This window comes from Pseudochaenichthys georgianus, chromosome 9 (genome assembly GCF_902827115.2).
Source record: "Pseudochaenichthys georgianus chromosome 9, fPseGeo1.2, whole genome shotgun sequence".
In the NCBI taxonomy this organism is placed as follows: Eukaryota; Metazoa; Chordata; class Actinopteri; order Perciformes; family Channichthyidae; genus Pseudochaenichthys; species Pseudochaenichthys georgianus.
This window is the reverse complement of record NC_047511.1, coordinates 2,726,943-2,745,288: the sequence shown is the minus strand read 5'-3', so window position 1 is coordinate 2,745,288 and position 18,346 is coordinate 2,726,943. Positions and strand designations below refer to the sequence as shown.

Below are 18,346 nucleotides of genomic sequence, written 5' to 3'. Positions count from 1 at the left end.
TCGCCTCTCGAGTCCCCTCTCAAGGTCCCTCCTCTAGTCCCCTCTGGAGTCCCCTCTCCAGTTCCCTCCTTTAGTCCCTCCACTGGTCCCTCCTTGAGTCCCCTCTCTAGTTCGCCTCTCGAGTCCCCTCTCAAGTTCCCTTCTCTAGTCCCTCCTCTAGTCTCTCCTCTAGTCCCCTCTGGAGTCCCCTCTCCAGTTCCCTCCTTTAGTCCCTCCTCTAGTCCCTCCTCAAGTCCCCTCTCTAGTTCCCCTCTCGAGTCTCCTCTCGAGGTTCCTCCTCTGGTCCCTTCTCTAGTCCCCTCTGTAGTCCCTTCCCTAGTCCCTCCTCAGGTCACTTTCCTAGTCCCTTCTCTAGTCCCATCTAAAGTCCCTACTGAAGTGCTGTTGGAGGTCCCGCAGACTACTCTTCTGCCGGGGGTCCTGCCAACCCCAGGTCCTGTGCCGTTGGAGGTCCCGCAGACTACTCTCCTGCCGGGGGTCCTGCCAACCCTTTGTCCTGTGCCATTGGAGGCCCCGCCGACTGCTCTCCTGCCGGGGGTCCTGCCGGCCCTTTGTCCTGTCCCGTTGGGGGTCCCGCCGTCTGCTCTCCTGCCGGGGGTCCTGCCAACCCTTTGTCCTGCCAACCCTTTGTCCTGTCCCGTTGGGGGTCCCGCCGACTACTCTCCTGCCGGGGGTCCTGCCAACCCTTTGTCCTGTCCCGTTGGGGGTCCCCCCGTCTACTCTCCTGCCGGGGGTCCTGCCAGCTCCTTGTCCTGTCCCGTTGGAGGTCCCGCCGACTACTCTCCTGCCGGGGGTCCTGCCAACTCTTAGTCCTGTGCCGTTGGAGGCCCCGCCGACTGCTCTCCTGCCGGGGGTCCTGCCAACCCTTTGTCCTGTCCCGTTGGGGGTCCCGCCGTCTGCTCTCCTGCCGGGGGTCCTGCCAACCCTTTGTCCTGTGCTGTTGGAAGCCCCGCCGACTGCTCTCCTGCCGGGGGTCCTGCCAATCCCGTGTCCTGGTCCTCTTCCGTGGGGGATCCTGCCGAGGCCTGTCCCACCAGCTCCGACACCGGGTCCTGCCCGGCCTGCGGAGCTGTCTGGTCTTCGCCCTCGAGCCCGGCCCCCTGAGTGCAGCGGTCCTCGCCCTCGGGCCCGGCCCCCTGACTCTTCCTGCCGCTGCCTTCGCCCCTCCATGGTCCCCACCTTGGACTCTGTCTTGCCCCCGGGCCGTCCGCCCGAGTCCCCCTTTTTGGACTCCGCCTTGCCCCCGGGCCGTCCGCCCGAGACCCCTTCCTGGTCCTCTGCCTTGCCCCCGGGCCGTCCGCCCGAATCCCCCTTTTTGGACTCTGCCTTACCCCCGGGCCGTCCGCCCGAGACCCCTTCCTGGTCCTCTGCCTTGCCCCCGGGCCGTCCGCCCGAGACCCCTTCCTGGTCCTCTTGCTCCTGGGCGGTCAGTTCAGTCCCGTCCTCCTGACCCCCTCCTCCCACCCTGCTTGAGTTTTTGGATTTTTGTGTTTTGTTTTGGGACGTCTGGGATCCGTCCCTTGAGGGGGGGGTACTGTTAGGATTTGTCTGTGTTAGTATTTTTCGTGTCCTTTTCTATCTTTGGGTTTCCTATTTTATTTTGTAAAGTGTTCACCCCCGTTTCCTGCCTGTTTCCTTTCTGTCGGTTTCCCTCTCTGATTACCCAATTGTGTTCACCTGGTACCTATGTGTTTTCTCCTCCCTCCTCACCTGTCTCGTGTTTATGTGATTAGTTCTGGGTGTATTTAAGTTGTGTGTTTTCTGTCTCTCTTTGTCGGGTTGTCTTGTGTATTGGCTTGTCCTCGGTGAATGTTCTGTTCTGTATTTGTCAGCATAGCCTTGAAATAAAGGAATTATTTGTACGTTAATCTGCATTTGGGTCCTACCTGCTTCACACACCGTAACAGCACGAGTCTGCTGTGTTTTGCACAGTGAGTCAGGATTTGCGAATCTGAGTCTGTGAAGTTCCGCTGACTAACTCGTAGGCTACCGGTCTCTCTCGATCATTGTCCTGGATTCACGGATCCCGCGATTTTGATTAAGTCCATTATGTTTCCGGCTCTAAATGAAGTTTCAGTGTAGACTTCTAACAAAATGGTCATGTTGTGCAACAGTCTCCTGCGTGTAAAGCTGCATTTCCAATACGGATCTTACTTATTTTGAACATAGCACACAACAAGAAACAAATGATAGAAAATTGCAAAACAGTTAGAATATATAAAATGTCTTAATTATACAATTATTATTATTAAATTATCACACAATTGTGCAAAATTAGCTTAAGGAACATTTATAATGCACACACAAACAAATCAAGCATATCTTTTGCCAACAACAAATGAAAGAACAATGCAAAATGTACAAATCAGTTGACATATAGGCTAAGAACATTTTTTTTAAATTAACACAATAAACAAATTAGCTTAGTACAGGAACATAATCAAATAACTATATACAGTCGCAAGAAAAAGTATGTGAACCCTTTGGAACGACCTGGATTTCTGCATAAGTTGGTCATAAAATGTGTTCTGATCTTCATCTAAGTCACAACAATAGACAAACACAGTCTGCTTAAACTAATAGCACACAAACAATGATATGTTTCCATGTTTTTATTGAACACACCATGTAAACATTCACAGTGCAGGGTGGAACAAGTATGTGAACCCCGAGGCTAAAGACTTCTTCAGAGCTACTTGGAGTCAGGAGTCAGCCAGCCTGGAGTCCAACCAATGAGACGAGATTGGAGGTGTTGGTTAAAGCTGCCCTGCCCTATAGAAAATACACACCACTTTTGAATGTGCTATTCTTAAGAAGCATTGCCAGATGTGAACCATGCCTCGCTCAGAAGAGCTCTCAGAAGACCTACCATTAAGAACTGTTGACTTGCATAAAGCTGCAAAGGGTTCCAGAAGTATCTCTAAAGCCTTGATGTTCATCAGTCCACGGTCAGACAAGTCGTCTATACATGGAGAAAGTTCAGCACTGTTGCTACTCTCCCTAGGAGTGGCTGTCCTGTAAAGATGACTGCAAGAGCACAGCGCAGGATGCTCAATGAGGTGAAGAAGAGTCCTAGAGTGTCAGCTAGAGACTTAAAGAAATCTCTGGCACATGCTAACATCTCTGTTGACGAATCTACGATACGTAAAACACTGAACAACAATGGAGTTCATGGAGGACACCACGGAGGAAGCCACTGCTGTCCAGAAACAACATTGCTGCAGGTTTGAAGTTTGCAAAAGAGCACCTGGATGTTCCACAGCACGACTGGCAACATGTTCTGTGGACAGATGAAACCAAAGCTGAGTTGTTTGGAAGGAACACACAACGCTATGTGTGGAGGATCCAAAGGGTTCACTGTACATAATGTGCAAGTGCATCATTTAAGTGTGTCACTCATAAGTTGGCATTTAGAAAGACAAGTTCACGCACTTTGGAAGGGCTGAGCCTGTTCCTCCTGTCTGTGATCATCTGCCCAGTTTTAGAGAAAACACGCTCTGAGAGTACAGATGTGGCCACAATGCAGAGCCTGGTCTTCATGATTGTACATACATTGTGATACACAAGGGCTCGAACTCTCCACCATTCCAGGGGGTCAGCCTTTCGGGGGATAAGTGGCTCTGCTAAGAATCCCTTTATCTCCAGCATGGCCTCAGTGATCGGGTTCTGGATCCCTGGCCTCAGAGGTCACTCGCTCCTCAAAGTCAGCCCAGAATTGAGGCACTGGCTCACTTGACTTGGAGGACTCACAGGTGTGCCACCCTCCTCCTCCTCCTCCTCCTCCTCCTCCTCCTCCTCCTCCTCCTCCTCCTCCTCCTCCTTGTGCTGGGTAATGTTGGTGTTGCCACATGCCAGTAGCGTAGCCAGAAATGTACTTTAGGGTGGGCCTGTAAAAATTAGGGTGGGCCAGATGTTTCTTCTGCACATCAGAAGCTAACAACAATCCCCGCCAGTAGCGGTGCACCCTTTCTCTCCCTTGCTCCCACGCTCACTCGCCCTTTGGAAGTGAGCTGCGGGCGCCTGATAAGCCAACATCCTCCACTTTCATCACTTACAGGGCAAATGGAAAATGTAACCGGGGTGAAAAGGGTGTTATCTTTACTTAATTATGAATGTTGTTACATCAAGGCTGAACATGTGTGTTTGTTGTATTATATTTCCATTTAATCTTGTGGACGTGCAGATTCCCTGTCCTCCACCAGGGGCTGCTGCAGCACCCTCAGCACCCCTACTTCCCACGGCCATGATAATAATATATAATAATGCCCATTGCCAAGCATCGTTATGTAACTCTTTTATTGCACACAGCAACAATAGGTTGGAACAGATAACAGATTGATATTGAACAGATAGTATCATATTATATTAATACATATAGTATGAACAGCTCTAGTGCATTCAAGGCAAAGCTAGAGAGCCCCCTAAGAGCTAAGCATGGAAAGTGATACACATGCTGATAACATTGAGTGTAAAATGTAAATGCTCAATATGTTGTGTAACAGTTGTACTAGGGTTTAAACTGTGTACAGGTATGAAGGCTTCACAGACAGTGGGGAGGGAGAGTGGCTTATGTGAAGGTGAGGTCGGACTCGTACACATTAGGAATATAGATAGCAACAGTTAAAACGCATTACTATAGCCTCATAGTATTTGTAGGGAGGAAGTGAGTGAGGGGAGGAGAGTCACCACCAATATTAGGCTGTGGTCTTATTAAACAAGGCACACACGCCTGGGTTTACAGTTGAATATGGTGATGATCTCATCATAATCCAAAGAGTCACATAGTTGCCTTTCAAAGGACAAGAGGGACAGGTTGTTGAGACGGACAGTAGTCATGGATGCTCTGAGGGAGGTTTTGATGCGACCTACAGTGGAGAGCAGTCTCTCAACACTACAAGAGGTCCTGGGAAGGGTAATGATGACTCTAAGGAGTTTGTTGAAGTTTGGGAACATGTCAGATGCACAGCTGTCCAATACTTCCATAAGGGATGGAAAGTTTTGTTTTTGGGCGACTTTCCGATTCAGTTGCTCATAGAACAGTTAATTGCGCATCCCCAACTAAGATGTGATAGTGATCACACACGGTGCACAGAGAATCCTTCTCGCCAAATGTTTTTGACTTTGGTAGAATAGCTGCTGCTGTTCTCATTATTCCATACTGGTCCTCCTGGAAACGGGCGTCGAGCTCTGTCATGTCAGCTGCCTGTGGGAAACCAATCACAATTAGGATAGTCCAGAGCCCTAGAGAGATAAGAGTTACGACACTCTTTGATGTCGCCGCCAGCCGGTCACGTGGTTTATGTATGCCGGGACAGTTCCAAACGCAGTTCCGTGGCAATGCTTCTCTATGGCAAAAACAGCACAAACATGGTCAAAATAGTCATAGATTAAACCAACGCTGTTATTTTTTAAAGATTGCTTTCATATTTACATGATGTGGTTACACTTTGTATGGATTGGCACTATTTACAAGTTTCGTTATTTAACGATATTTTGAGGGGAAAGTGTGGCAGCACAAGCAGGCTATGTTGCTGTCACTGCCAGGGCGTCAGGTCCGTAGGATAGTTACGCTGCGCTGTCATGTTCTTCTATGGGACAGACAGACAGCAGCGATTGCGTTATTGAATGGTACATATATATATAAAAAAACACACACACCCAAGTACTTTTTCAGATGTAATTGCATTATTGCATACTGGATACATACTGCATACTGCATTTGGAGAGGCAGGGTGACAACGGAAAGCTTGGTAGCCTATTACTTAGATACGTTTTACATTTTTGGAGGGAAACGCTTGTGTTCATGTTAGCATGGGTAGCATGATCATGTTAAGACTATGAATATCATTTTACCACAACAGTGGATGAACAATTGATATATGTGTTTGAACAAGAACAATAGGAAGAGCAAAGTAAAAGGGACGAACACATGTGTGAACACGTATTAAGAACAGTGTATGGCGAGGCCACTTTGCCAGGGGGAGGTGATCCAGCGACGAGACAATAAAAAAAAAGAGAAACTGAAAAAAGCAATTCATATTAGGTTCTGTTGAGGCACTACAGGATATAAAACCTTCCAAGCCATGACCTCTGCCTGACCTCAGGACCACTCAGAGGAGAGTGCAGCACATCAAACTGGAGTCAGGAGTGTGAATAACACATTTTGGCCAAAACAAATTGTTGCTTACCAAACAGTGGCTGAACAATGGACGCCAAAAAGTGAAAAACAGAAGCATAATGGTGCGAACAACAATTGTGGGGGGGGGGGGGGGAATTTTACAAATATTTACAAACAACTATTTACAAAAAAGCAACTATTTATAAAAAAGCAATACTATTTACAAAAAAGGGTTAGGGTGAGCAACTATTTACAAAAAAGCAATACAGAACTCTCGGGCATCAGGAGCCTAACCATTTTGAAAAAAGAAGGTTCCTTTGTGAAAGGGACATCCTCTTCATCTGTTTCCTGGGCCCTAAGAAGCAGAGCAAGAATAGGAACAGTGTGAATAAGGGGAGAGAATACAGTTGGGAGCAGACTGAACAGAGGACATAGCAATATTCATGTTAAAATGTTTGCACAACAAATATTATGGTACTTTCGTTTATATTGCATTGTAATAGATCGTTGTCATACCATGGTTGGATGTGCAGTATTTGGATGCTCAGATCGATCCGAGAAGGGGTTCCGGATGTATGGCTCCCCTAAGGACGTAGAGCGAAGGAAGAGATGGATGGCAATGGTCAACAGACAACAACAGTCAAGGAGTACGCCTCCAGCTGTTAATGTCAGGAATGATGACCGCACCTATTACTGCACATCAAACATTGGTATGATATATGAAGCTAACAATGTTTCCCATGTTATATCATTCAAGGATAGACGACACTCCTAATACAACCTTCAGATTATACAGCTTCAAAGCTACCAGGGTTCAGGGATTCTCTGAAGACTCATATACCACATGTAGATCATCTACAGATTTCTTCATACTTTAACTTTGCCAATAGACGAACTTAGATGAATGTCACTATAGGAGTGTAGTACCCTTACATGACAATAGGTGCACATGTAAAGGCAGCATACACATATAACAGCCATTGCCTTGTTATTGTTACAGAGATTCAGGGAGATATTGAGGTGGAGTTCCAAGGGAATGAAAGGGACATCACAGACAGAGAGAGTGAGACAGATGTCAGCAGACTGCCAGGGGCCAGTATGTCAGGGGCCGACAATCAAGAGGCCACCTTACCAGAGATCAGTGTGCCAGGAGCCAGTCAGTCAGGGGTCAGCTGTGAAGAGGCCAGTTTGCCAGGGTTAGGTGCTCCAGGGACCAGACTGCCAAGGGCCAGTTGTGACCGGGCTCACGTGGAGGATCAAGGACGAGTGATTCCCTCATGGAGTCCTCAAGTGCAGTGTCACAGGTGGAACAAGAAGCCGTGTTGCTGGACAGCAACCTTCCCTCATGCCATGACCTGAAGAAAAAAATCCTCTCAACATACATCAGGCTGAGGTTAAGGATTGCATCAAAGTGTATCAGGGCTGAGAGGAAGGATAAACATAAAGGGTATCTTGGCAGCAAGAGTCAGAGTAAGAAGGCAAAGAAGACCCAACAGACCTCTGCACCGAAGGTCATAACATCTAGGCCACTGCCAAACACCTTACTCGTTGCCATCGATGTACTTGGCATCTCCATTCCCGGTCCACCGTCAGCAGCCTCCAGCCTCCTCTTCTTTCAGCAGTCATCACCTGCAGCCGTTGCCAGCAGCAGCCTCCTTCAGCAGCAGCACCCTCCAGCAGCACCCTCCTCCAGCAGCAGCACCCTCCTTCAGCAGCAGCACCCTCCAGCAGCACCCTCCTCCAGCAGCAGCACCCTCCTTCAGCAGCAGCAGCCTCCTTCAGCAGCAGCACCCTCCAGTAGCACCCTCCTCCAGCAGCAGCACCCTCCTCCAGCAGCAGCACCCTCCTCCAGCAGCAGCCCCCTCCTTCAGCAGCAGCAGCCTCCGCCAGCAGCAGCAGCAGCAGCAGCAACAGCCATGGCTGACATATGAGGCTGAATAAAAAAAATTGCTAATTATTTTTTTTAATGTGTTTATTTTGTTAAAAATAAACATTTTGGATGCATGACCATGTTTTAGGCTCATCCTTCATTCACTGCTGTAGAGTAGCCTATTCAGTAGGCTATTATATTTTTAAGACTGAATAATACCTTTGAAGAACAATCATTAAACTAGTGTGTATATTACAATACAAAGGAATCTATCCTAGCATGCCATCAAGCATTAAAAAGTAGCGCTAGGCTAGTTGTACAGTACAGTCAGATAAGTTAACACGGAACAGTACAAACAAAACTAAGTACAGTCAACATGTCACATAATGAAATGTTAGTATATCCCAAAATTCAATGAAATATTAAACGAAATATTTATCACAAACGCCACCTAATTTCTACTAGTGCTAGCAGTTAAGTCATATCATACAGAAAAGGATGACTGACACGGTCAGGTTCAGCAGATAAAAACCAAAATAACAATAAAAACACATAATCAATCTAAATCCTGCTTGTTAGTTACCCAGCATCATTGATATATAAGCTGCTAGCGATTCATTACTGAAATCTTACCTTCAAAGCTGACGAAGTCGCGCTAGCTAACTAGCAGGCAATGCTAGCAAAATTGGTTGTAACAACCAAGATAAAATATAGATAATTACGCTGTGCATATACAAATGAAGACCAGTATAAGCATCATAAAGGGCCTCTGATACAATATAGACAGTTGACAATTCAAAAGAGTTCGATACTTCAGCAACTTACCTCTGGAACTAATCGACGCGCCGTAATGTAAGTGAATGAGGTCCAACGCCCAAATGACAATATTTGGAACTATTTCGATGTCCATACCCCGGAAGTAGGTGCCGCCATTTTTTACAACGGAGGTCTATGGGAGTGTCATAACTCTTAGTATCTCTAGGGCTCTGGGATAGTCTATAGCCACATGTAGGCTATTTATACAGTAGGCTATGCATACAGTAAAGAGCAAATTATAATGATAATGAATACAGTAAGAGCAAACTAGGGTACTGCAAGACAAGAGAGCTTAATGAATAAGATAACCTATTAAATAAAGACAAAAACACACATTAGTAATAATATAATACAAATAAAGGAACATAAATACACATCTATAGTGTATATAGCAGCACTTTAGAAAATTAAGTGACATTAAATGTTGAGACATTGTAAAAATGTTGGGACATTTATAAGAATGTATTTTCTTCACATAGTCATATGACATGCCCTGCCACAGTGTTATCACAGTGTTGCCACAATGAATCCATGGGCTGCAGTCGAATAGTCCAAAAATCAGCTCCTAACGTCTAACCCAGCGCCATATAGATAGAAGAGTTACGACAACGGAAGTCCAAAAACGGTTATCGTCACGTGGTTCATGTAGACGAGGATCGTTCCCCGGAAGTTCATGGCGGGCAATGTGAATGCATTGATAACAGGAGATAGAACTACGATTTTTGGTAATTATTAGTGAATAAAGGTAAGATATACTTTATTGATCCCAAGTTGGAAACATTTGCATTACATCAGCATGTGTAACAGTTAAATATGCAGTGGTGTTTATTTGTAAATCATTTAGTATAATCACACAAATTCTGTGTTTTATATTTAATAATTCTGTGTTCTTTATTTATTGATTGTTCAATACCTGACAAGGCCGGAGATGAAAAACTTTGGTCACAGGTTCCTCAACAGTGCATCACAAGACATCTTTCAATATGTGTACCTCCACCATTAAATTGTCGTATTCTGCACATTTCTTATACTATCTACATACATCTTATAAAAGAGTATAATACATATGTATAATATCAGTTAAAATAAGTGCTTCAACATAGTTAACATTGCTGGAGGTATGCACAACGTTTTTCATTCAGTGCAGAACTACACCATAGTTGTGTAGGCCTATATGATATGTCAATAAACCTTAGAAAATCTTGAAAGGGATGTGCAAAATAGTCATTATATACAGTCTTTAATTAACTATTAGTAGAGAATAACGAGTAATGAATATACTTTATAGGGATCCTATTAATATCTAATAATAAAAATAATGAAATTCAATAACATGCTTTAACCACCAGGTGTCCCTTTATATCAGCTGTGCACCTTTATGGTGTAAATACAGCCTATCTACCAATTGGATCAAATATAAAAGTCAGCCGAATTAGTGTTGATACTGCAAGGAGATGTATTGTGTGAAAAGAAATGTAAGATGTTGTTTAATGGCTGATATATTTATGATCCACGTCACGTTTCCAGTGTTGGCGGCAGTTCCTCATGTTTGTCTAGAAGTCTTCTCATCAGGGCTCTATAAATACCGAACTACGGCAGATATGTAATATTTAATGCAGCCGAACCGTGTATTACAATGCCGTTATGTGATGACTTTCAAAGAGAAAAGCAAGCACACTCGGAATAAAGTGTTTTCGGTCTGTTTCCGGTATTTGTTTATGACGATGTGCTGTGAGATGTGAGACTGGAATTGCACAGGGGAAAATAACGTATCTATGCCACAATTTTAGATGCGGATTTTGTTAAACTAATACGTTTGCGCTGTGGACCAACACTATAAATTGACGGGGAAGGGGGTAGCAATAAAGATTACACCATTCAACTGTTACACAACATAACAGAAATAATATCGATAGCAGCGTCCCTAGCAACCACCTTGGTAATAATGAAAACGTTGTATCGACACAATTTCCTGAAGTAATCTTCGTAATAACTAGCAAACTAAAGATCATGTGTATCCACTGCACATATAATCTGAAATAACAACTCATATTTCTCGCATCAAATGACATCAAAACGCATTTTAATGGCCAAACTAACTTTAAAATAGGCATATTCCACCGATTTGAAATGTGAAGATCACGTGACATAGAATGAATGGTGAAAAAAAACGTAGGGATCTTACAAGTTTTTTTTTTTTTTTTTGTAAAGCACTTTGAATTACCCTATATAAATAAACTTGTCTTGCCTTGCCTTGCCTTGCCTTACAATTTCAGAGGCGTTTTTGTAGAAATACTACGTCCTACGTTGTGGACCAACGTAGTTATTACACGTTTTTTCATGAGACTGGGTTGGGGAGGTCCAGTGGTTCCTAAGCTAAAGGAGGTTATAAAGGAAGTTTGAAAACTCCTTTCCTATCATCTCGAGAAAGGCACTTATCATAGCTGCCACTGAGGGACTTCCGGGTATTTTCACTCTGTTAGGAAGGTTCCTAAGCAGCCTGTCCTCCTAGGCTGCGTTTCACTTCTCTTATTTTTCATTTCCTCGCTCCTCGGTCTCGGTCTCACCGGAAGTTGATTTGTCTGCGCCATCTTGAGTAGCGTCCCAATGGCCTTATTTTAGCCGGAGGAGCGAGGAGCGATAATGGAGGAGCTATAATCGAGGAACCACCAGATCATCCTTCGATGAAATCCTCAGACACTTTCCCCGCCCCCCTACTGTGTATCGCTCACTGATTGGACGAGGCAGTGCATGCACTGATCTGATGCTTCTTGACATGAGAGCAGTTTCCCAGCGGAGTGAAGAAAACACATGAACATCACGGGAGTCACTCCTCAGTTTATACCGTGTTTTGTTTCAATTCATGTTTCATTTAGTTACAAATATGTGATACATCTGAACAACAAAGTGGTCAAAAATTATTTTATTCATTTTTTGGAAACATTTTCATGATCGCGTTTTACATTTTCATTTATTGTCATTTCCATTCAGTCAGTCATTAAGTGCTATTTAAAATGTTAATGTGCTGCATATCCACACAAACAAACAAAGTGTGCAATCCAATGAATGTTAATCTAACTGGGTTTTGATAGATAACATATATTTTTCTTCTCTCAATTATTTTATTTCTATTGTGCACTCTAAATAATAATAATAATAATTCCTTACATTTATTATAGCGCTTTTTCAATGACTCAAAGCGCTTTACATATACACACATTACACATATATTATACATGCAATGGTCAGAAACTGTGGACAATACCCACAGGAGCAAGTTCAGGTGAAGTGTCTTGCCCAAGGACACACCGGCTTTACAGACGCAGCAGCGGCGGGTTTCACCCCTTGAAAACTGATCATTGCACAGCGCACTGCGCCACACCGTCCGTCTTCACGCCTCGAAGTCATCGAGGCGCTTTTACAAGTTCACATTGGTATTATACATGTACTGTGGACAATACCCACAGGAGCAAATCCGGGTGAAGTGTCTTGCCCAAGGACACAACGGCCTGACGCAGTGGGTGCGGGAGCGGGTTTCGAACTGAAGTTCCCCAGCACCCCCCTTGATCTGATGATCGGATGCACAGACCACTGCGCCACCCGTCCCTTGCGCCACCCGTCCCTCTAATCAACATTAATCCAACTAATGTTCGTTTATACATTTTAAGAATGGCGTTTATCTTTTTTGAGAATGAGTTCTTATTTGATTTTATTTATTTGGGTCTAACAGATGATACAAATGTTTGTGTCAGTAAATGTGTACTAACAGAGGCGGGGGTGTTTGTGAAAATAACGGGGACAGAGCTGCTGTCAGACGATCAGCTGTGCGGCGTCATCACAAACGGACGTCGCTTCACGTGACGCTCCGGAGGAAAGGACGTCCCATTGCTCTTAAAACTCATTTCCCTGCTTCTCGTGGTTTCCTTGCGTCTCTCCGTGCTTCCCTGGTGGGAGGGACTAGTCGCAGGGAAACGACGCCAGTGAGGGACGCAAGGAATCCATTTAACCTGAAGTGAAACGCAGCCCTACAAAAAACGACCAAATAGGTCGATTGTTTAAGCAGCTTAGATTACGACCCATAGCACCTCTAGTGGTCGTGTAAGAAACAACATGCTCCCGTTTATTCGTTTATTCACAAATAACCCTCTCTGTAAAATCCTAAATTGTGGAATAGTTTGGCCATTAAAATGCTTTTTGATTAGATTTCTAGCGAGAAGTGTATATTGTACTTTTAGAATCCACGTCCAGTGGATGTGGATCTATAGTTTGACAAAAAATACAAATCTAACATGTTGACATCCTATTTAATACTTTGTACTTTGTCAATGAAAGTATGATAATTATGGATGGAGAAAGGATTTGAAATTGACCAGCACCATTTCCATAAGCCCTATACGAAGAATGTTTGGTGTGTTGGATAATCGAAAATTCTTGCCTTTTACATTTTACATTATAACATTTAAGTAAATCATTTACTGAAAATGTCTAATGGTTTGTATTTTTTTATAGTACTTATTCGAATCATAAATTGTATGCAAACTTTCTTAAGGCCAAAGTAATACATTGGAGTAAGACATTTCAAACATGTATTTGCAATATAATGTATATTTGTTAATAATGAAGCAATATCGGACAGTTTGCAAAGTGTTTCTAAACACATTTCCTTCCATAGAAAAGGAGATGTTAAGATACATAGATAGCCTAGATAGATAGGTAGGTAGGTAGGTAGGTAGGTAGGTAGGTAGATGGATACATATCACTAGAGTATCTAAATAACACACAATATAACTGAAAATATTGAATAATTGAATACTACCACTATATCACTACAATATCTCACTATCAAACTTACCAAAAACTACATAATAATGTATGTGTTTAGCTGATTTCCATGTCAATACCGCCCACACACTCAGAGACATCCTAAAGGGAGTGAGTGTGCATATTAATAAGCCACTATAAACTCATAAATCATTGTGACTGCGGACACGCCCCCTGCTCTGCTATTGGCTGCTGCGCCCTTCACGTGGGTTACGTCCCCTCTCGGTAATTTAAATAGCCCCTTGCGCAATTTGATGAATAGTGTCGCTGTCAGGAGCGTTGGAGACGGATGAAGGGGTGTTGATAGATGGACAGCAGGACAGAAGGATAGAAGACAGGAAGAGAAGCTGCGTGATGTCTACTCACAGTTACACTCACTGAGAGTTAGCTCAACTATCCCCGTCTCTGTTCCCGGGCTTCGTGTCGTGTCGTGTCGCTTCGCCTTTTTCTGCAAAGTTATGGAGAGCAGAACACATCAGGTCTGAGTGTTCCAGCTGTCCGCGTGCCGACGTTCTTCTGAACAGTCCTTCAGTTTCCCAGAGTAGCTCCGGAGGAACGTTTTGTCTCAGGTAACATATCTCCTGTTTCCCTCCTCTTTGATTATTTTCACTCTGAGCAGTGGTCGGCGAAGTATTCATTCTTTACCTAAGTAAAGGTACAAATACTATGGTCTTTACATACTTCATAACAGTCCAGATCTTAAAAATATTCCTGAAGTACAGAAGTATTATCAGCTAAATGTACTTCAAGTATCAAAAGTAAAAGTTTTCAGAATGCATTATGGTGGTTTTGACAATAGCCTACTATATTATTCTAGAATGTTATATTAGGCCTACCCATTTTTGATAACAAATACACGAAGGTGGACGTTCAATTTCGGGCCAATTTACGTATGGTTAACTTTAAAAAATACTAGGTATATTAGCAGCAATATAGTTCTGCATCTTATCATACATCATGTGTTTTTATAAGTAAAAAAGTAACTGAGTGTTAAATACCTAAAGTGGAGTAAAAAGTACAATATTTGCCTCCAAAATGTGGTGGAGAATATGTAGAATAAAATACAAGTAAAGTAAAGTTTGTCAAAAGTGTACTTGAGTACAGTACTTGAGTTAATGTACTATGTTACATTGCACCACTGACAGTAAGATAGCATCTCCTGTGCAAACCGTTAAATAAAGTACTAGTAAATAGAGTCAAGTACTTTTTTTAATCCTTTTAGTAATCAATTACTCATTACTGTCGCTCTTCCAACAGTCCCATTGGGTCCCCTTCCCCCTTAATAATAATAATAATAATAATATATTTAATTTATATAGCGCTTCTCATCTGCCAAGACAAATCTCGAAGTGCTTCACAACACACCGTGGACATATTGAAGTAAACACGGGGCTTATTCTCATCAGGAATAATATTTCTTGTGTTATTTTGACATTACAGAGATATAGTTTATACGATTGTAATGTATTTATTTATGTGTGTTAATTATGGAGAACTGTGCCTATTCCAGCTCTCAGTTCCTGCAAAGTAAATATCTAATAATGGAAACAAAAATAAATATGGTTAAACGGATAGACTTTTATTTCACAAGTCACAAGAAATCAGCATTTGCGTATTTATGTCTCAGTTTCCTAAACTGTCTCGTGTGTGTGTGTGTGTGTGTGTGTGTGTGTGTGTGTGTGTGTGTGTGTGTGTGTGTGTGTGTGTGTGTGTGTGTGTAGCCTTGGAGGGCCCCCATCATCATCATGGTGAACAGCCAAGCGTCAGGCGTGTCGTCGGCCCCCAGGTCGTGTGCAGGGTGCAGGGGAAAGATCGCCGACCGCTTCCTGCTCTTCTCCATGGAGCGCTACTGGCACACTCGCTGCCTCAAGTGCTCCTGCTGCCAGGCCCAGCTGGGAGACATCGGCACCTCCTGCTACAGCAAAGGGGGCATGATTCTGTGTCGGAGTGACTACATCAGGTGAGAGGAGGACGAGGTGGCAGAGGAGGGGGCCAATGCTTTTAAATGTTTAAAGCTGTGCAGACTGAGTAATCTGTGTCTGTGTGTGTGTGTGTGTGTGTGTGTGTGTGTGTGTGTTTCAGACTGTTTGGGCACGGCGGGGCGTGCAGCACCTGCGGACAGTCGATCCCCGCCAACGAGATGGTGATGAGGGCACAGGGAAACGCTTACCACCTGAAGGTAAGCCTGCAGCTCCCCCGTCTCCCGCTGCTGGTTTGACAGACACATCTGGGATGTGTAAGGAGTGACAGGGAGACAGGGAGGAGGGGGGTGAGCACCTACTCTTACCTCATGTAGTCACTTTTCAACTTTCATGAAAGATCATCTCTAAAGGCGCAGATTAGACTCTTTGAATCTTTCGTATTTAGATTCATATCAAGTTCACAGAGTGTTGATGACCATCTGTGTGTTCATAGTGTTTCAGCTGTGCCACCTGTAGGACCAGACTAATGCCTGGCGATCGCTTCCATTACATCAACGGTACAATCTTCTGTGAACACGACAGACCTGGCGCCGTGTTGCTCAACAGCCACCTGCTCCCCCTCCAGAGCAGCTCTGTGCTGACAGACCAGAAGGTGAGCCACTGCAGAGCCATCTGTACCCACGTGAACGTCCCATGGTGGAGTGTGGACCAGAGAGCATGTCTGCTCCTCCTGGGGTAACGGGCTGCCACAGCAGAAAGATGCAGGACATGCACAAATAAGAATACTACATCAGAGACTCTGAAACGATGTATTGTAATTTTACAATAATGTTCACCTTAACGAGCTGCTATACCGTTATGATACCTCTATGTTCATGCGTTGGTTCTTAGTCCAACGTAATAACATAACAGTTAAGAGCCATGTCCTGCTGCACTATGAGCACGCTCACATCACACCTTACATTTGCAACAATATGACTCGCATTATATGTCATATTGTTCTTGGATGAATAAGTTAATCAAATGGGTATTTAACACTATTTGATTTAATTGGCTGACATCGTTACCTCTACACACCGACAGGAGCAGGACAACTAAACGGCCTGTGATAGGCGTGTAATGCACGACGTATTCATCTCAGTCTTAATAACATGACGAAGACCAATCTGCAGATTTAGTTTCACTTGAGCCACTTGTTGAGCCATCCTGACTCCTCCCCCTCTCTCCTGCCTCTCTGCAGGTGTGCTGAGGTGCCTGCTCCTCCATGTTGTTGTGATGTCTCCTCTCGGCCCGCCCCTCTTCCCCAGGAGGGAGGACACCGCTGCGTACAAGATCCCGGTCCGTCACCACATCGGAAACTACATCACATTTATGTCGTGTTCAATGTTGTCTGTGCATCATGCAGAGACTTGGTGTGAGTTGCACGGCACACGGCTTCTTTGGACTGAAAGAAAGCCGAAGGAAAGCGATCAGGATGAGAGCCTGCACCAACTGGAAGAGGACTAAGAGACTGGACTGCTGTAAAACGACTGTCTGCCGCGTGGCAAACATTTCCCCTGAGCGTCAGTGTTTCAAACGAACTTGATCTTTCTCTTGTCAAAGTTAATCTGAGATCTCACACTCTGCGGATTGAATATAATATGTATGGGTGTTGGGTACAAATGTTCAGTCATAAAAAGCCTTTTTAAACTATTTCAGAGGTAAGATTCTAACTTTTTAAAAATCTAAAATCTAATGTTGCTGTATGATGAACAAACTGAATGAACCACTTGGGTTTTTTCTTTATCAGATGTCAGTTCAATGTGTGAAAAACAATTGTGCCGTTTTAAACAAAAATCCTATTAAAGCGGTTTTTCTGAAACATGTCACAAAACAAGCCGCGGTCATTGTGAAGCCTCTGAGCGGCATGACAGAGACGTCGTAACACGCTGCAAGAGACTGTCTCTCACTGTCTTTAGCCCTGCACGGGGAAAACATGCCTGATTACCCCGAGGAATGGAATTAGGGGGCTTGAGCTCTGACCATTTACAGAAGCAATTAAACATGAGCCCTGTATCTGCTGCTGGAGCTCCTGGGAGGCTGAACTCGGGGCACATCCCGCGGCTGACTGGCTGTCTCTAGGCCTAATCTGAAAGCAGGCTAATTAAAGGGGAGTGGCCCCTCTACATTCTGGCATTTGCAGCAATCTGATGTATTTATTGTTTACCATGTTCTAATTAAAGCTCCAACGCAGGCTGGTTGTTTCCCATCGAGGCTTTGTTCTCCACCATTCTCTGCATGGCTCCTGATTTCCAAGAGATTCATCGAACTCACTCCGTGTGGCTTTTGAATGCGATGTACAACTGTAGTCTCAGCTTGCCTTTCGGAGGTTGGGAGTTCATGGTATTGTGGTGGCGGCGGTGGGAAGCTGAAGATATGATCTGCTCTACTTTCACACCTTTCCCCGGAGCATGGCAGGCATCAGACTCGCACCTTAATGCGCTTAGCTGTCTCAAACGTCCCACGTGTCATGGTAGGTGCTGATACCGCATCAATTATGTATTCCACGTCTGATCAAGAAGCGTCACGCAAATTCATTAACGTATGCAAATGATCACAATTACAATTATCTTTCTATCGTGATGGCGAAGAAATAAAACCTCGGCACATTCCCGAATCCCACTGCACCACAAGTTACACGTTGCATTCAGACTAATCAAGTCTCATCTGCCTTTTCTTAATTAGCCGGAACGTTTTCAGATGCCAATTAGCAGGTCTCATGAAAAGACTCTTTGCCATGAGGCGTTGTCTTTTCATCAG

General features: G+C 44.2%; 1 protein-coding gene across 1 annotated transcript; it reads left to right on the top strand.

Moving 5' to 3' along the window:
• The first annotated feature begins 13,884 nt into the window (after nt 1–13,884).
• Nucleotides 13,885–17,408, top strand: LOC117452557 (LIM domain transcription factor LMO4-B). The gene is made up of 5 exons (XM_034091260.1): nt 13,885–14,194; nt 15,347–15,585; nt 15,708–15,804; nt 16,041–16,199; nt 16,788–17,408. Exons 2-5 carry the CDS (start codon nt 15,371–15,373, stop codon nt 16,794–16,796), a joined length of 480 nt encoding a protein of 159 aa, XP_033947151.1. The 5' UTR covers nt 13,885–14,194; nt 15,347–15,370; the 3' UTR covers nt 16,797–17,408.
• The last annotated feature ends 938 nt before the right edge of the window (nt 17,409–18,346 follow it).

Bases quoted from the DNA above. Each gene is read 5' to 3' on its own strand.
- LOC117452557 (XM_034091260.1), top strand. From the start codon at position 15,371: ATGGTGAACAGCCAAGCGTCAGGCGTGTCGTCGGCCCCCAGGTCGTGT. The intron at 15,586-15,707 runs GTGAGAGGAGGA...TGTGTGTTTCAG, and splicing joins TGTCGGAGTGACTACATCAG to ACTGTTTGGGCACGGCGGGG. The intron at 15,805-16,040 runs GTAAGCCTGCAG...GTGTGTTCATAG, and splicing joins GAAACGCTTACCACCTGAAG to TGTTTCAGCTGTGCCACCTG.